The following is a 17,987-nucleotide window of genomic DNA, read 5'->3' as shown; positions in this document are numbered from 1 at the left end:
GGGGGGGGGGAAAGTATGTGGGAGGGAGTTGTGTCCTCATCATAAGCGGCAGCTTTCTGCTGGAACTCGCTCCGGGCTGTGGGAATTGAGTGAGGGCCACTGCGATTGGTATTGGGATTTGCGTGCAGCAATGTCAATGGAAATGACTGCCGGACTGGGGCCATTTCAATTCGGAATATTACGGGCCCCCAGGAAGTGTGACACTGCCGCCCCTTCGGCTGACACAAGTATAATTGCAATGGGCTTAAGCGGGGCCCCCCAGCTTACCAAATGAGATAATCCTTCTCGAACTCGTACGAGGTCTTCCACAGCTTCTCGATGGGCTCCATTTTCTCGATGATCTCGGCCAGCAGTGGGAAGGCGGAGACGTCGATTTGGAGCAGGGTCTCCTCAGTATTAATGGCCTTTGCCTCTCGGCTGAGGTTCTGTGGAGAAAATAAAAGGGAGATAAAAAAGGATTTCAAATAGCTAAAACTTGACTAAAAACTATGGCCTATGGCCCTATTTTCCTAACAAATAATATACACAGCCTATTGTTTTAGTATTAAGCTTTAGCAAAGAATGCATTGGCCTCGTCAAAACCAAAATCGCTTAATTTAAGACCCCTACCAAATAACTCATCCCCGAACCGCATCGAATCGAGCCAATCTGCTAAATAAATACCGGCAAAGCAGAGCTAATCCCTCACCTCGATGGTGGTGAAGAGCATATCGACCGTGTCCACCCGCTCCTTGAGCTCCTCCAGCGTGAGCACATCCCGGATTTCCCGGATGCGAAAGCCGTCCATCGTCCGCTTCTCCTGGGCGAGCAGCTTCTCGAACTCCAAGCGCCGCTCCCTGTGTGCCAAAGACGTCGGCTTAGTATCTGGGGATCTGTCCGGGATTCGGGGCTAATCGGCATTTCACTCACCGCAAGGCCAGCTCCAGATTATCACGCACCACCGCCAGCCGGGCGGCACTCAGATCCAGGACCTCCTCCAGCTCGCCGGGCAGGATGAATGTGCGCGAGTTGAGGTGGAGTTCATCGCCTGCGGATGGAAGGGCTTGTGAGACTGGATGACTCTCGATTGTACTCGCTGCTAATTAACTGCGCTTAACTCTTAATTAATTGGCAACGCGAGCACTTCTCTTTTTTTCGGCGACACACTAATTAATTATCTGAGTTGGTACGAGTATCTTTGGCCCTGACAAGCTGTATCCGTGAGCATTTTGGTGTGACAAAGCCACACATTCGGACAGACGCCTGGCAAACAGCAGGCAGGCAGACAGACAGACAAACAGACATACAGATACAGAATCGGAGGGTCTGAAGTAAACATTGAAGCCATATACGAAAGATACACACGACACTTGACGATAACTGGCAATTGTCTGCCTGGATTTCTGTGGGTGTGAGCCCGTCTGCATTTGCCGGTTGTCAAAGCAACTTTCACACATTCATGAATTTGTTAAGCTCATTAAGTTGCATTTTCGGGGTTTTAGCGGAGCTCAATGTTTGGTGTCTCACCGCAAGTAATTATAAAACCAATTAGTAGACTCAGCTTGTTAGTTGAGGTTAATTATGTTAAGCGAAGCTGCACTTCCTGCCTTTCCTATCAGGCCCTTTTCCCTTCCCTTCACCAGAAGCCAAACACAGCGCAAAGCAAACACACTAGCTGCACTGAGAAAAAAAATGGTATCGAAAGGATAAGTACAAACTCTTGAAATCAAAGTCTGAAAGGTCCTAAAATATCTCTGCAAACAAATCTCAATATTATATTTTTAAACTTAACTTTTCAAAACAAATATAATATAACTTCATACATTTTTGTGGAAACCTTTCTACTACTATTTTTATTGGATTAGTTCCAAGTAGAAAGTGAATCTAGGACAAAAGGATTAATTAGCAAATCTACCTTACTCAATGAACTCTTTAAAGACACAAGTACCATTGATGCAAGGCTGATTTGCCCGACTTTAATTTTTCCCCCAGTGCCTGGGCTCTGGCCAGGATCGAGGCAAAAATAGCTACACTGGCCAGCTGCAGCTGCACAAACAGCGAGGGGAAGGAAGGAAGAAGAGGGAGCGATGGGGAGGAGCTGACCAAACCAATTGCATCACTCACTGGACAGGTAGGTGTGTGTCAGCAGGAAGACGACGCGCTTCAACACGTTCTTGATTTCATCCTTGATGGCAAATATGCGCATCTCCCGGCATTCGTTGATGTAGTTCTGCAGGGCCACCACCTCGGGCGTTTCCTCCGGTCGCTCGCCGGCCTTCATCGACATCTCCTCCAGCTCCTCGCAGATGCTGAAGTGGCAGAAAAAATCAGGTAAAAAATCAGCCAGCGTGCATATATAGTACGTATATGTGGTGCAAAGTTATCTATTAAGTGGCATTGGGGGGCAGTCAGCATAAAAGTTAAGTGGAGGAGCGCTCGCACTTCATTTGGCCAACGCTGATGCAATCTGTTCCCGCCGCTTAACTCGGCTACTTACGCCCGATTCTCGTTCCAATTGAGGGCTTTGTAAAAATCAATTATGAAATCGTAGATTTCGCGCACATACATCCGCAGCGATAGCTTCACGTGCCGATTATCCAACATGAACAGGTTGAGCGGAATGAAATCGCGCAGATAATAGGTCGTATCGCTCACGGCCTGCAGTTTTTTCAGCAGCTCCTGGACAACCTGTAAGCGACAGAGGTGTCACATCCAAGGGGGTGTGTGAAAAGAGGATTACTGATAGGTTATTTTGGGGTGAACTTAAAAAAATGTTAACAATGAAATTATAGAAATCGGTATATGAGGTCATTTGCTATGCTTTATTTATATATTTTAATTACACATTTCAAACATGCATTTTTAATAATATGAACTTTGAACTACCAGCAATTACATTTAAAATATTTAATTAAACAAATGAACTATTGCAATTGGTTTTGATCTCTTTAAAAATTGTTGTGCGTATTAGTAACGCAAATTTAAACTCAAATATGAAATGAAAACTCGTTTGCATTGCTAATGGGCTTTTTGCAAAGCATTTCATTATTTCTAGAAATTTATATTCACTTTTAATTTGGAAAATATAATATTAAGAATAGTTGTGTTGATTTATTACGGAAAATCAGAAACAATGATCGTAATCCAACACCTTGGTAGTTTTTATTCAAAGCTTTACCAAATATCTAAATAATTAAATCAGGATGCACCGAGTAGGCAGTGCACCCCTAACAGTCCCCACAGCTACACCCCTGACCCACCAGTGGTGCATCGATGGTGGTTCGGACCCAGACAGACTCGCATTTCATGCATCGACAGGCAGCAGGCAGCATACGCAGTCGGAAGTAATTTTTATTTTATATAAATTGCGCAAAAAACCAAACCGAACGAAACGAATCGAGAGGAGAGGAAATTGCTGGTCGTTTCATAAAACTTAATGAATGCGAAATCGCATCGACGGGCAGCGAGGAGGAGGGGAATGTGCAAGTAAATTGAGCGCATAATGTACGTTTGGTAACTCACGGACTGTCTAAGTATAATGGCATGCCAAACTTTGCAAAATCAACAGGCTGGGATGCCAAATAGCGACTAATTAAACATTGCACATAGCCAACAAACTGTCAGAAATCAACAGTAAGCAGGAGGCTTAATAAACCGGATTCCGGAGAGGTGGAACTTGTCAAATTACACAAATTGCCAGCCACTTCCCAACTCCTGTCAGGTGACTTGTCTGTCAGCCAGCAGTCTATTAATATTCCATAATGAAATTTTATGTTAATTCTACGCATCATTGCGTGTAATCAAATCGAAATAAATAATTAAATCCATTTCGAGAAGAGCCTCTGGCTGAATCCGCTGATTGCCACCAGGATAGCTAAACTCACCCCGAGCTCCGGCAGGATATTTTCGGTCCAGACCTTCTGCACCATGGGCATTATCAACTTCTGGAACAAACCGAAGTAGTACTTGTAGATGGGTTTAAGGTAGACGTGAACTCCTCGCCAGTTGACCTTGACGATCTGCTCGACTTTCTCGCAGAGTTCCAGGAAATCGCAGTGGTCTTCGTCTATATAATGCAAAAAGCCTTGTGTCTCGGGTTCTAAAAAGGTTACAAAATTAATTTGTATAGATTTAATTCCAGAAAGCACAAGTTCCAGGAACAATTACTCACCGCCGCCAGACATGACAAACTCGAGACGGGGAATTTCGTAGCCCACTGCCAAGATACTCTTGAAATGCTCTGTGAAAAGTCGAGGCAGCTCCTGCATGTAGGGGTATATATAGAGCTTATTCGAATGATCCAGTTCGAACTGCGCCACATCATCAATGTCGGGGAACTGTGAAATTAAGATTAAAGATAAACCTATTTTATGCTTTTGGTTATAGGTGGGTGTTGCTTACGTTTTCCACAAACTGGTTAGCCTGCGGTTGCTGGAAAGGATCGGCATCGTCCTCGTCGTAGACATATATATTCGAGGCCGGTCTGACCCCGGGACCCATGTCAATGGGCTCGTGATCGAAGTGGGCCCCAACCACAGAGGCAATCAGGGTCATTAGCGGTATCCTCTTGAGCTTGGCATCGAACATGGAGTACTGGTCGATGCGGTTGCCCTCCTTGAAGGCGCACAGCACCTTGAACAGGTAGTTGATGCTCTTGCTAATGAGGCTGTTCAGGTGGCGGGACATCGCCGAGTGGATGCAGCGGAAGAGCATGGCAGCCCGTCCTCCATATTTTCCGGACATGGGCACAAGGTCCTTCCAAGTGCCACGCATTTCGTTCATCAGGTCAGCGCAACGCGGCAGCCAATCGTTGAGAAGTAACTGGAATTTAAAGTGCAAAATTTATAATTTAAATATTTAATATTGATCTGAAAATAGTTAACTTACATCCCGAACGTCAGCGCAGCTCTTCTTAATGAAAACCTCTACAGTATCCGCATCCAGCGGCCTTTGGGCAAGAAGCAACTGCCCCAGATCCACAACCACCAGATCCTCGTAGAGATCATGCCACAGCCTATTCAAAGCCTGGACAGTGGGATGTGTGGTCATCAGGACCTCTCCAATGCGAGCCTTGCCCCTCAAGAGATTGGATCTCCAGGGAACCGGCGGGTAAATGGTGAAGGTGGGAAACTGAGGGGGTTCCCTTTCCAGCTGAAGACGCCTTCGCTCCATATTAGACCTGGTAATTGACATGTTCGAATGAAGGGCCAACATAATAGCCAGCGATTACTCACGAGAGCAGGTAGTTGAGGAAGGTGCGCTTGACATGGTGGCGGAAGTCCTCCTGCAGATCGATGAGGCACACGATTATAAGGATGGCCAGGTCCTGGCGCACTCCGCGGTCGCCCACGAACAGATAATCCATTAATATAACTTCTGGCGGCAGTTTGGGCCAATCTTTCTGTAATGAGTTGATTAGACACCGTGGACGGGGATGAAAAGGGGACGACAGGTGGCCCAAAACTTTGCTGGCGCTCCGGGGCGATTTCAACTAGTTTCGCAAAGGTGAAAAGGGGAAGTGGAGGGGGCGGGGGAGGAATGTCTGCGGAGCTTCTTCAGATGCTCATTAAACCGCCTTTGCCTGCACTGATTTGCCGGTGCTGATGGCAAGTGCTTGGCTTAAGTCCCTGACAAAGTTTGTTTGGCGCTCACGTCAAAACATCAACACGCGCCCCGTCACTTGTCATCCCATTCGCCCCCATATTTCCTATCCAATCCTGGGAGCATGTTTAATATGCTCGCACTGCCGGCAAACTTTTTCGGCAAAACTTCCGCCGAATACTGAGCCAGCTTCGGTTGAGCGCCAGTTAAGTTTACTAATAATGTCTACGGTATGTTGTTGAGTCTGGAACTCTTTTATGTTAATCTGTGTTGCCAATCTAGCCGTTTTTATAGAACCTGGCTACATGCTGGCTAATAAGAAATGCTCGAAAATGCACAAGAAAGTTCAAGAAAACTTCTCTTAGCTTAGCAAAAATAATTGACTGCAGTATTGGAATAGATAGTTGTGGTTGAGCAAAATAAAGTGAAATGTGGTTTACGAACATTATTGTTAGTTTAAGGCGGCCCCCTTGGGAGATGGCCAACTACTCACCTCCTCCTTGAGTATAAATCGGTAGGCATCCTGAAGAAGTGCGCTGCGTGGGTCAATTTTTTTGAAGGCCCTTCGTATGAGGTGCGAGGGATACGTGGCCAGTTGCACTATGGACATCTGAATTGGGATGCGGATGAGGAGAAGAATAAGTATAATGGATGTGGAGCCATTAAATCGGGTGTGATTCACGCCAACGCCGCACAAGCGGTTCTCTTTTTAACAACTAATCACGTTATTCATAACTCTGACCACGCCCACCGGACCATAATATTTACGAGGTATGAATTATATAATTTTTATAAGCACGTTCCCCGAAGCCAAAGCAGCTTAATTTACTCGCACGCTCACGCACACATGTTTACTTTGTGCGGAGTTTATTATTATCATTTTTTATGGACAAGGACACAGATACGGATATGGATGCGGATGCGGACACGGACATGAATATGGACACGGCGGAGGAGCAGGACACGGAGAAGGACACGGAGCAAAAGTCGGAGTCAACGATAAAATTTATTTACGCCCGTCGCTGGTGCTCACTTTTGATGGGTTTTTTATGGTCTTGGTCAGGGAGTCATTGCGGCTGGGTATTTGGCTTTCATTTTCCATACCGCCTTTTTTGCTTAGCGTATGTTTGGTCAGTTGCATAATTCAGAACTACGTAGCGACACGTGGGGGGACTCACACTTTTCAGCAGGCACTGGTATCGCTTTTGCATCTTGAGGGGGAAAAGCTTCTCGGCCGCTGCCAACTGCTTTTGATACTTCGTCATCATCAGCCTCTTCTGGTCATCGGGATCCACCGGTTGCAACGGTTGCATGTACGGAAAGTGACTGTAGAATCAAAGCTCAGTTCCATAAAAAAAGAGATAATGAATTCTACCTACGTGGCTTCCATTTTCTTCAGGCAATGTAGAAACTCCTCATTGGTAGCAAAATCTTTGCGGTGGATGCGAATTTTCCCCACACAGCATATTTTTTTCTTAGCCTAATTTTCGGTATATATTGTAATATAAATATTCTATAGTATTTGTTGAATAATTATAAGTCTACACCAACCTCAATGAGGCCTGTTGGCTTCAAGGCTATGCTCCTTTTGTCCTTACAAGTGGGCGCATCGGGATACTTAGTGCGCCCATGTCCAATATTGTCTTCGGCAGCTTTCAGCACGGGTTCGATAAGCTCATCGATTATTTTGCCAACCCTCATTAGTTCGTTGCGGCATTCTTTAACAAAAATAAATATAAATTAAGGAAAAATAGCTGTTTCAAAAATCAACTGAACTTGGAAATTTTGCATTCCAGATGGATCTTGTTACAATATCATAGTTAAGTTTATGATTTTAGTTATTGAATGATTTTCTAGAGCCTGATTATATTACCTTGAGGCGTTCGGAATGCATAATGATCGCCGGCTGTGAATTTTTCCTTCTTTGGAGGTCCCTTCATATTGTTAACCCTCATGTGGCGGGCAGTTGGCGTTCGATAGGCTCCAATCAACTCCGAGGGCGATCCGTGCTGGCGCCTCAGCTGGTTTGTCCACAGAGATGACTTAGTGCCACATCCCGGATAGAAGATTCGCACTCTGCGGTTGCAGTAGATGTCCAGGAGCTGGCTGGTCATCTCGTAGATTTCCTGCTCACTGGGCCGAACTGACAAATGCGTTGAGGGGGTGTCAAATTTTTAATAATGCACACTGAATAAATATGAACGCTTATTTATTACCGCCAGTCATCCATTTGTCAATCCAGGGAAATTGATTACAAGCTGCAAGCGAATAAAAAACAAACCAAACGTAAAAAATGAAATTGAAAATCGCATTTAATATTTGCCCAACGCATATGACACGGGTCTGTCTGCACTTTTCAAATTTGATTTTTCCCCTTTTTTCGTGACTTTTGCCGCAACTGAAAGGCAGCGCAAATACGTTTGTTTGCCCAACGCGAAATTGTTTTAAATAAAAGTCACGGTAGCAGAGTTCGATTTTTAACTGATTAAACTGGAATTAATATCCATTTCGTGCCTTTACAAACGAAAATCCCCGGGGCCAAAATGGGCATCTCTGCCTATCTGTGGCCACGCTTTTGCCCAGGTTTGTTTGTCACATTTCCATGCTAATGTCTATCGGCAACACGCTTTTGTACTATTGTGTAACCGGAGCCCTTATTAGACCACGTCGCCCGCCCACTGGGATGGCACTTCCATTCTGGCATTAAATATTAAAAAATAGACACAAAAATGAAACATTTTTATTACAAACTAGCGACAGGAGTCGAGACTGCAGATAGAAAAGGTTGTTTGGTGAGCGTAGGCGACCTAGGGGTTCACTTTCCATAAATTTACCACAAAAACAAATCCTTTAAAAATAAGAAAAAGAATTGTTTATTTTTGGAAAAAGAAGCAAGTTAATATTAAGGAAAATATTTCAATTTTAAGTAACATTGCAAGAATTTATAGATGTAGATCTATCAATCCTAACCGCACATAATTTCGAAAATTTATGGTTTTAAGCCATTTACCAATAAATAAATATTTTTATATATTAAGAACACATTGAATTAAAAGAAGAAATTAAAATCATCAAAATGAAAGGACACCATTTGTAAATATACATTTATTTATTAAATCTTCTTCAGTAACTACTCCACGTTGTTTCCACATAGAGTATCCCATAAAAAAATTCAAACATAAAAATGTTTCATGTAAATGCTAAATAAAACACTATGAAAACATGTTGTAGAGTCCTTCGTCCTTTACGTGTCCCACTCCCTCCCTCTCGTCGATCCCTGAGTGCCCTGCACTCCCAAAGGATATTCAAATAAATGTCATACGCATTTGTTTTTCGGTTTCACCTTTTTTTCTCATTTCGGTTATAAAATTTTATGTTAAAAGGATAATGTTTGGAATTTTTATGTTTACAGGTGAACAATTTTCCAGCGAGCAGCGCTGTGGGAGCCGGAAAATGAGTTGAGGAAAACCGGGGAGAGGGGAGCAGCCGAGAAGGAATTGGGAGTTGGGCGAGGGAGCAGCTTTAGTCGGGGCATGTTTTCGCATTTAATAAAGTATTAAGTGTTATGTTTTTGCGGTAAAGTTCTCACTCATTGAATAACACGAAATGTGTGGCAATTTGTTGGGCAATCCCCGTTCCCGCCAGCTGGCATAATGCGCAAATGTTGTTAAACTTAATTGTCAACCGAGGCTGTGGTTTTCCCCCAACCGGCTTCTTACTCACCCGTGGAATCAAAGTTGTAGGTGTGATCCTTGGCATCGCGCAGCATTTCGAACTGCTCCGGCATGACGATGTCCTCCAACTGCAACTCCTGCAGGCTGTCATCGTCGCACTCGTCGTAATGCTCCTTCACGTTATCCAGATCGTAGTGGTGGAAGTCGAACTCCCGGTTACAGCGACCCACAATTTTGTCGGTCTGCATATGGGCTGGTAGAAAACAAAATACTTAATACTTGATCTAAGAGCTCCTTGATATTGTCGTTACAAATCTTCTCTTGCAGAAACTCCTTGACGGGATCCAAGGGCAGCTGGTCGAAGCCATATTGCAGATTGAAGAAGGGGCAATCGTTCAGCTGGCGCTTCTCTCCCTTCTTTTGAGCCTGGGAAACTCGGGGAAGATGGAGCGTACGTTTCCTCCGCAACTTGTCGTCCTGCAGCCGAGGATCGCAGAAGGGACGTCGCTCGGGCGCTACCTTCTTTTGCATTCTGAAACCATGGACTTGTAGCCGGGCTGGAGGTGTGTGCGCGATCCTTCCGTCGATGTCGGTCCTTTAACGAGATGTATTCAAAGCCAACACAACGAAACACGATTTCTAGTCTGCTCTCATTTGTTTCACTCTGTACGGGCAGGGCATACTTTTCTGGAAAAAATTTAGTTCCAGCTCGAATGGCAAAAGTTTGCACAGCAGCAGCGAAATATTTGCGGGCCAGCGATGAACGTGAAATGTTTACAAACAAAGTCGAGGCCCAGGCAATGGGCATGGCCATGGCAACGGAGGACTCGGGGCCGGGAAGTTGGCTGCTTGGGAACCTGTGAACCTGGGAACCGGGGGCGTACGTGTAACCCCGGCAACCGGGACCGGCTGCAAAAGCCGCCAACGGAGTTGGGAGCTGGCAACTGGGAACTGGCATTCACCAGTGCTTGCCTTTCAACGTCCTCCGCTCTGCTCGATAATATTTGATATTTGTGTCTGACTACGGGATGGCTTCCCTTTGCTGCCACTACAGACACATGGAGAAATAACAGAGGCATATTATTCAAACATAAAATTAAATTCAAGAAAATTAGTTATCAAACAAAGGCAAAAAAATAATAGCCACTTCAAAATAATATAAACAAGGTAGTAAACCAACCAGTAGTTTATTTTCCTCACGAACTCTGTATGTTGGATTGTTTTTTAAATTTTGTGTATAATATTTTTTGTTTTTAAGCAAAATTTTTGTAACTGCAGTGCTTTTTTTTTCAAAGCATAAATATAAAACCTTGATCCGCTTGACATTTTCTTAAAGTGCAAAGCAAAGCAGACGGAGCAGGCAGGTAGCGCGGCAGCTTTTCTCGAAATGTGCACACATTTTCCAATAAAGTGCTGCAACTGCAGAAAAGCCGGTCCTAGTGTTGCAGCCGCCGCTGCTCCAGGCATCCACTGTATTTATTATCCCATCCGTCTGGCAAAAGGAGCAGCTCAGCGCTCGTCACCAAACCTGATGATATGTTGACAATGATGGAAAATAATATTACTCGACCAGGGCTCGGCATGTTCGGAGCTCCCTAATAGGGTTGCAGCTCAGCGGAATCCCATACATATTGCCTCGGGCCGGCATAATCATGAGCCGATTTTAAGGAGATATCCCATTTTGTCCCGTGACGGAATCGGCTTTAACAAAGACGTCTCCTGCCCGACTTGCAAATAAAGTGGTTCGGGCTTGGACCAGCAATTAGCGCGACAATTAATTGTGGCAAATTAATTGGAAATTTGATTAATGGCCCGTTGCGGTATCCTTACCTTTGCGGTCTCCTTACGTCGGCATTCAACTATGACCAACTTTGAGGGCGCAGTAAATGCGGTTTGCACACATGCGAGGCGCTTTGCAATTGTGTGTTTGCGAGGTGACAGGACGTGGGAAAAGCCGGGCATGCGAAACCATCGTCGGAGTCCGGGCTCCCGGAGTTAGACGCCAGTAGCCTGGATTGAGGTCATCCGCCTGTCACGTGCCTAAGCGTCATGGCCAACGCAATGCAGGTGGCACCGACAGGTCCTTTGGGGATTTCCGGGAAGCAAACTTTCAGCTGCAGTGCATCCAAAGCCATGCGTGACAAATATTTATTAACTGCCACAACAGCGGACCATGGATTAGAGGATTGATCTTGGCTCAGGGAGCTAATAAAAAATTGATTTCGACTTCGTCAATTGTCACAAATAATGATTACCACGCATTTTCGACTCCCTTCCGGGGGGCATGACACGCATCAAATTGCATTTAGTTTGTCATTGGCCTTTTGGGGAGGCCGTTTTGGCTTTGGCAAACAAAGGGCCGTAATGCGACGGCTGTCAGTCACGTGACCTCATTGCTGGGATCACACACAGAGGGGTAGGAGGGCCAACATCATTATTAACGAAGTCAACGAGCAGCAACAAAAGTCCGGACTCCGGAGGAGCAGCATCGCTTCCAGCCTGTGAGTATGCAACACTTTTCACCGGAACGGAAATAAGTCGAATCCAATCATACCCTAAGAAGCTTAACTTCCACTGGGTTTTCGGGTGTGGGGAAGTATGAAATTGGATATGCGTTTGCTCCAACACAAAGGAAGGAATAAATCTTGGTAGAAAGGCAGGCAATAATTCACAGACGCTGGAGTTCATGAAAAATATTATATGAAATCTTTGCGTTTGCATTTTAAGGACAGGATGTAAAGGCTTACTTTAAGGCTTTACCGCAACTTAAAAATATTTGAGTTATTAAATTATTCATTATTGGAATTTATAAAATGCTTGTGCATTGCTGCACTTTACTTTTACAGGAGATTACTTGCAGTTTTTATTAACAAACGTTCTTTAAGATCCCTTAAAACTCTTTCGAGTAGAGTATAATTAAAGAACTGCCTCGTCAAGGCAAAGTTTTCTTCTTTTTTTCCGATCTCTTCTTCCTGCTCCATCCCCATTGTTTATTTTCCTCGATTCTGTATTTTTTCCCGTTTTCTGCCATGGCGAATCGCATTTTGTCCCCGTGATTAATGGGCAGCGCTAGAAGACGTCGCGACTTGAAAAATTACATTCAAAATAAACGACAGAGGCGTCGTGGTCGGCGTTTTAAAACGGCCCGTTACACGTCATCAGGGGTGGGGAGGGGGTGAAAGGACATGAGGTGGATCGGTGGGTTGGTGGGTGGTCGTGTGGATGTCGAAGGATAAGAAGGCCATTGGCAGTGTCGCATATCAGGCAGCAGGCTCGTCCTGACGCACGTAAAAGATGCAACAGGAGCGAGAGCAAACACCGTGTGATTTACACGCAACCCAAAGGGGGTGGGGTTGGGCCGAAAAGGGGTCGAAATGGGGTGGCGATGGTCGGGGGTCATAGTGCAAATTAGGGGTTGACGCTGCCGTGCAGGCGACGCACTCTGTTGTCAATTGAAAACGTGCCAACAATTTGCAACGACGATTAATCGTGCGACCAAACTGGGAGCTACAATTGGCAGTGTCTGCGTTTTGGTCCTTCCAAAGCAGGCACCCCACCTCCTGTCCAAGGATCCGACTGTCAGGGATCCTGTCCTTCCACCGGCGGAACCGAGCATGTTGCGGAGCATTTGCAGCTCTGTTTACGACCGAGTTTGCCTGCGTTCGACTAATTTGTGTGGACTCTATTATGCGCGACTGGGAGTGGGAATCGAAATGGGATTTGTCGCTGGGATTGGCGGCGATGGCGAAGGTGAAGGTGGGCTGCCGACTTAAGCCCGGCCAGACGTCTGATGAGCACTTAATTCCCGGTCGCTAATTGGTTCCAAGATGAAGGACCACGCACCGGTGGGATGATCGAGCTCGGAAGTCAAGCGATTGGCGGTGGCATGCGAAATGTCTTCTGCTGGTTAAAGCCAGCTTAAATCACGGCTATATTTATGGCTGGTTAATTATCGGCGCGCGCTTAAACTTTAATCAATTTTTATCGCTAATATTTCTTCTCCCCTCGCTTTATGTTATCATTAATAATGAATATAATTATGGAATGTCAAAGTGGGTAGAACGGAAAAAAGAGCTGAAATTCAATCGCTTTATGAGGATGCAGATACAGTTGCAGATACAGAGATACGAGATACGTGAGCGGGCCATCATTAAAGGCTTTTGTATGCAATTACATGCCGCATTGAGCAATCATAAATTAGCTTTGGGAAAGTGCGATAAAAAACATAGCGAAATTCAATTAAATTATAAAATGTGCAGAAATTTAATGCCCGTAATGAAAGTCGGCACAGCTCGCGTTCGCATTAATCATAACAATTTGCAACTCACTTTCGCCCACCTGCAGCATCTCTTATTTCGCATCGATTGAAAAAAAACGGCTACTGAAATCTGCCCACTGTATATTCATATTTGTTTTAAATGTCAACAATCATCAATGCAAATTCACTGCAAATATAGCCAGTCACTCCTGATTTATCATTGAACCGTCGCATCAATTGCGATCGAGTGGCGTCTGATGGGGGGACAAAATGTGAAACCAAGTGGAAACCGCAGCGGTGTCAAAGATATACAGATATGGATACCTGATAGCCTTAACTATTCAGAGCTGGCCTTACAAATTAAAGAGCTTGAGATTAAAACAAATTAGGGTCAGGGGTTATTAAATCAATAAAGTCTGAAACAGATAAAACATAAATATTTATTTTTCAGGAAGCTTCGTTTAATAATTCCATGTCAGTTTTGGTAGCAAAGTGTCAATTTGATTTTCCTGTGACCCCCAAATTTAGTTAAAAATTCGTTTGCATATTGTTCGTGTCCGCTCCCTTTTTGATGGGAAAAGATGCCGAGAGTTAGTTTCAAAATTAAATTATCGGGCTAGCAACTTTAAGGGCAGCGGCTGCAGGAATAACAATTCGCTTAGCTAAGCATTTTCTGCGTGCCCCGATAAAATGTTCGACCCGGGTAAATATTTGTGAGAATATCTGGCAGATAAACCATGAAGCTCAACTATGCGGATCCATGTGGGTGTTTTCCCTGCTCTGTGTGTGTGTCTGCGAATAAATTCTGCAGTGCGTAGCTCAAAATTTCCAACACTAAATTGTTATGGTTTTTAGTCTTAAAGACAAATGTACTTAGCCAGGAGCCGGAGGACTAGGATCAGGCCTAGAGCCCGTCGTCGGTGTCGGTTCATTGTAAAGTTTTGCATATGCCCGAAAATATTTACTCGTGAGCAGATTGTTTAGTTAAACCGTAAAAAGACCGGCTTGTCCGGGTGGGTTTTTGGCCTGAGTTACTCTGTCGTTGCCAGAGACAATGTAACATTTAAGAAAATTTAAGCCGGCGGCGACTTAAAAACGAGACGAGTCCCTTTTTGTCAGTCGTCCTTTTGGCCGGGCCATATGATTTAGCCATTCTGCTGTTGCTGCTGCTGCCATTGTTGGGGATTTGGCTTGCCGTTGCCTTTGCCTCTGCTTCTGGCTTTGGATTTTTTGCTCATTGTCTTCGGGCAGCCCGAAAACAGCGAGTCCAAAGTGGATGGCCAGCAAGGCCAAAGCCCATGGATAGATGGATGGACAGGCAAACAATTGTTGTTTGTATCCTGGTTAGCTTTGGCCAGGCTCCTCCTCCACTGCGGCTGCTGTACAAATTAGTTTCTAATACCTTCAAGTCAAACAATGGACCCCGAGACCTTTGCCGGCCGGGCAAACAGACAGTCGGGCAAACACTGGATGGATCTGTGGATCAAACCGGGCTTGCACAAAGTCCGCCCCCCAGAAGTTTGCCGAATCACTTGAGCGTGTTTATGAAATAACGTTGACTCGAGTCTATATACTTGGGGGCGTGCTTGTGTGCCCTGTGCCCTGTGCCTTTGGCCGCCTAATTACAAATCCCATCCGCCGTCGATTGATTCCACAGCAAATGGTATTTTAAATAGTTTCGCTTAGTTTCATTTAGCCCCATTTAAAGTCCACTTCAAAGCTTCCCCCCTCCAACATTGCGTAATGATGCAGACGCCGCTCCTCCGCTCGAACCGAAAGTTGCGGAACCCGAAAACAGAACCACAAGACCATGTGGCGGGTTTAATGAGCTAGCTGATTCTCCCGATTCCTTGTTCACCGTCATCCTCCGTTTATCTTTGGCCGAAAGTTTTAAAATTAATTTTTAATTGTTTATGCAGCGAAAGTTCAGCTCGAGCAAAGGGAGAAAAACAAGGGAAAAATAAAAACAATTCTTGGAGCACTAAGAAATAATAAAGATACTTTTGTTTCTTGTTTGTATTGTTTTGTTTTCTTAAAGGACCTGACCCTGGAAGTTAACCAATTTTCAATGAACTCGAAAAGAAAATTAGTGGATTTAAAATAGTGTTCTAAGAAGCTGTAGCTGTTTAAGGTTTAAATAAAAACACAAATCTTTCTTGAAGTTTAAATATTTTTGTATTGAAGATTTTTGTTTCACATTTATATTAATATTCACTGATCTTTGAGAATTCCCCGACCCTGTGTAGAACCATAAACGGCAGCTGCTTTCAGCCAACTAACCGAGAGATCCAAGACCTTGCCTTGAGCAGAGTTCACAGCTCGTCGATGGTCGGCAGATGTGAATGCAAATTTCGGGGGGCATTCATACAGTAATCGGGGCAACAAAGTGCCCATTGATAACGATCGTGCATAACCGTAAACCGGGCTGCAGAACCCATGGGCATTACGGGCGGGCCATTTGCATAACACTGGCCAAAAAGAGTTGACGGCGCGGTGTCAGCACTAAAGGCAAAAGGCAGCGGAAAACAGAGGCAATGCTTTATAAAAGAAAATTATGCAAATTGCTAATAAATTATAGTGAGCCAGCGAACGACATGTAAAATAATAACAAGCGGACGGAGATGGAGCCGCTGATGGCGGTGGCAGCGGACTTTTTGGAGGGGGGGTGGGGCGGTCGCGAATTGAATTACAAATGTAAACACAATGCCACAGGACAGCGCTGGAGAGCAGGACTCGCCAGGACTTGCCAGGACAGCGCCGGAGTGCTGACAGGATGGGGGCACTGCGAAATCATTAAAATAATAAAGCGCTGTGTTCGCTTTCAAGACGACAACGACGCGATGACGACGCTGACAACGGCGACAAGGACATTAACTGGCGAGCGGATAATGGCGAAACTTTTTGACATTTATTGTGTTTGCGTCGAATGTTTATTTATGATTGCACGCGGCCGGGGTCGGTCCGTATTTACATTACAATGATCAGAAGAGCATAACTAAGGGCGGCCGCCAATTCCCAACCCCCACTTCATTCCCATATCATATCATCGGCTTGTTTGCGAATGCGTATTAAATTAATGATACTTTCTAGTTCATAAAATTCGTTATGCCATAGCTTCGGGCAGTGATTTTGATTCTGGTTCCGAATCGGCTCTGTGTGCGAGTATCAACGTCAAAACACAAATCAAATAATCACATAAATGAGAGCACAACACAAACGCTGCCACATGCGGCGGGTGTGTCTATTGGATTGAAACAAATTGATTGTCATAAAACATCGTTTATACATATTATAATGTGTCATGGGATGTTCATGCTTCGCTTAATACTTTTAGTACGAAACCAGACCGCCAAAAAATATACAGTCGAGCCCGCAAAGCGTGAACAACCATCTGCCACATTTTTGAAATTATATAAAAATAAATTTTGAGCTAAGGAATAATATGTGTTTAAATTCGTATAAAATGTTTTTTACAAACTGAGACACATAAGTGATGTTTTTAAGTTTTCTATACGAGTATAAAGATTTTTGGACCTTAATCTTAGATATTTTTTTCTTCTTACACTTTAACTTGAAAATAAATATTAAAGAATCCCCACCGTATTTGCATCCTCATCTCGGTGGCTTACCAAGATTTCACAAGTGGCGATGTGAGTGATGGCGATAAGGACGTCGCTGTCCGGGGATCGGGAGTGGTGTGTATATAATATATATGTGTTTTTGGCCCCTTTATGAAGGCGATAGTTCCCTTAGCAACTTCGACCGAAGTCGAGACCCAAAGCAGGCAAAATTTATGGTTGTTTACAGCAGATTGCACACCCCATTTGCTTTGTTTTGCACTCGCTGCCACTTGACACACATTTTGGGCCAAAACTCAAGATGGTTATATGACGATGACTCTTGAAAAACCGAAAAACTTACGCAGTTTTGTCTCTTTAATTAGTCCAAGGCCGCGGAAGGGGCGGGGCTGGGCGGTACGGGGCGGTGTGTCTCGGGATGGTTATAATATTCGCAAGACCCTCGGGAGCGCCAAAGTGAAAGTGCCCCAACATCATATGCATGATTTGTGGAAAGTTTCCGCAGCCAATTTGAGCTCCTCCTGGTACCTCCTTCGAGCCCTCCTTTTGCCGCCAGCAAGCTTGTTTTGCCAAGTTTATGAATTTCATAGCCAAAGTTTTTCGGCAGCGCATAACATGCTCCCAACTTGTAAGCTGCTCCGTTGTTTTCCCGTCTTCGTTTCCCTCGTTATTGCGTGCAGCATATTTTCCTCGAAATCTTTGATATCCCCGTCGCAAGGAGCAGTTAACGGGATGCGGGCTACAAGACCCGCAGTTTATTACAACAATTCTTGCGGGCCATAAAATTCTACCATTGCACAATTAGCCGATTACTTATGTTGACAGGATGGGTTATCGATGGCATACTGTTTTAAGTCAGCCAACGACTTGCAATATCCATAAACATGAATGTATAAT

The 17,987-nt window shown here is 44.6% G+C and overlaps 2 protein-coding genes across 2 annotated transcripts in view; one reads left to right on the top strand and one right to left on the bottom strand.

Annotated features, from left to right (window-relative positions):
• The window catches only part of LOC108096339 (dynein axonemal heavy chain 3), a 35,724-nt gene extending 25,832 nt beyond the window's left edge, over positions 1–9,892 (bottom strand). The window contains exons 1-18 of the mRNA XM_017197884.2: positions 9,566–9,892; positions 9,304–9,507; positions 7,797–7,838; positions 7,454–7,723; positions 7,132–7,298; positions 6,960–7,060; positions 6,759–6,906; positions 6,074–6,190; positions 5,214–5,380; positions 4,867–5,158; positions 4,381–4,800; positions 4,151–4,316; positions 3,864–4,078; positions 2,477–2,667; positions 2,104–2,288; positions 910–1,027; positions 689–836; positions 268–425 (exon numbers count right to left, since the gene is read on the bottom strand). Of these exons, the coding sequence (XP_017053373.1) occupies positions 268–425; positions 689–836; positions 910–1,027; positions 2,104–2,288; positions 2,477–2,667; positions 3,864–4,078; positions 4,151–4,316; positions 4,381–4,800; positions 4,867–5,158; positions 5,214–5,380; positions 6,074–6,190; positions 6,759–6,906; positions 6,960–7,060; positions 7,132–7,298; positions 7,454–7,723; positions 7,797–7,838; positions 9,304–9,507; positions 9,566–9,785 (3,329 nt within the window). The 5' untranslated portion in view covers positions 9,786–9,892. The remainder of the gene's footprint in view (positions 1–267; positions 426–688; positions 837–909; positions 1,028–2,103; positions 2,289–2,476; positions 2,668–3,863; positions 4,079–4,150; positions 4,317–4,380; positions 4,801–4,866; positions 5,159–5,213; positions 5,381–6,073; positions 6,191–6,758; positions 6,907–6,959; positions 7,061–7,131; positions 7,299–7,453; positions 7,724–7,796; positions 7,839–9,303; positions 9,508–9,565) is intronic.
• A 1,223-nt stretch (positions 9,893–11,115) lies between these two features.
• LOC108096148 lies at positions 11,116–11,444 on the top strand. Its single transcript, XM_017197531.1, has 2 exons — positions 11,116–11,188; positions 11,275–11,444. The coding sequence occupies exons 1-2, from the start codon at positions 11,116–11,118 to the stop codon at positions 11,442–11,444; spliced, it is 243 nt and encodes an 80-aa protein (XP_017053020.1).
• The last annotated feature ends 6,543 nt before the right edge of the window (positions 11,445–17,987 follow it).

This window comes from Drosophila ficusphila, unplaced genomic scaffold (genome assembly GCF_018152265.1).
Source record: "Drosophila ficusphila isolate 14025-0441.05 unplaced genomic scaffold, ASM1815226v1 contig_106, whole genome shotgun sequence".
Classification (NCBI taxonomy): Eukaryota; Metazoa; Arthropoda; class Insecta; order Diptera; family Drosophilidae; genus Drosophila; species Drosophila ficusphila.
The sequence above is the reverse complement of the archived record's forward strand: the minus strand, read 5'-3'. Positions and strand labels throughout refer to the sequence as shown.

Excerpts from the sequence above, each read along its gene's own strand:
- LOC108096148 (XM_017197531.1), top strand. The coding sequence starts at position 11,116 with ATGACCAACTTTGAGGGCGCAGTAAATGCGGTTTGCACACATGCGAGG. Across the intron at positions 11,189-11,274 it reads TGCAATTGTGTGTTTGCGAG|GTCATCCGCCTGTCACGTGC; the intron begins GTGACAGGACGT and ends GCCTGGATTGAG.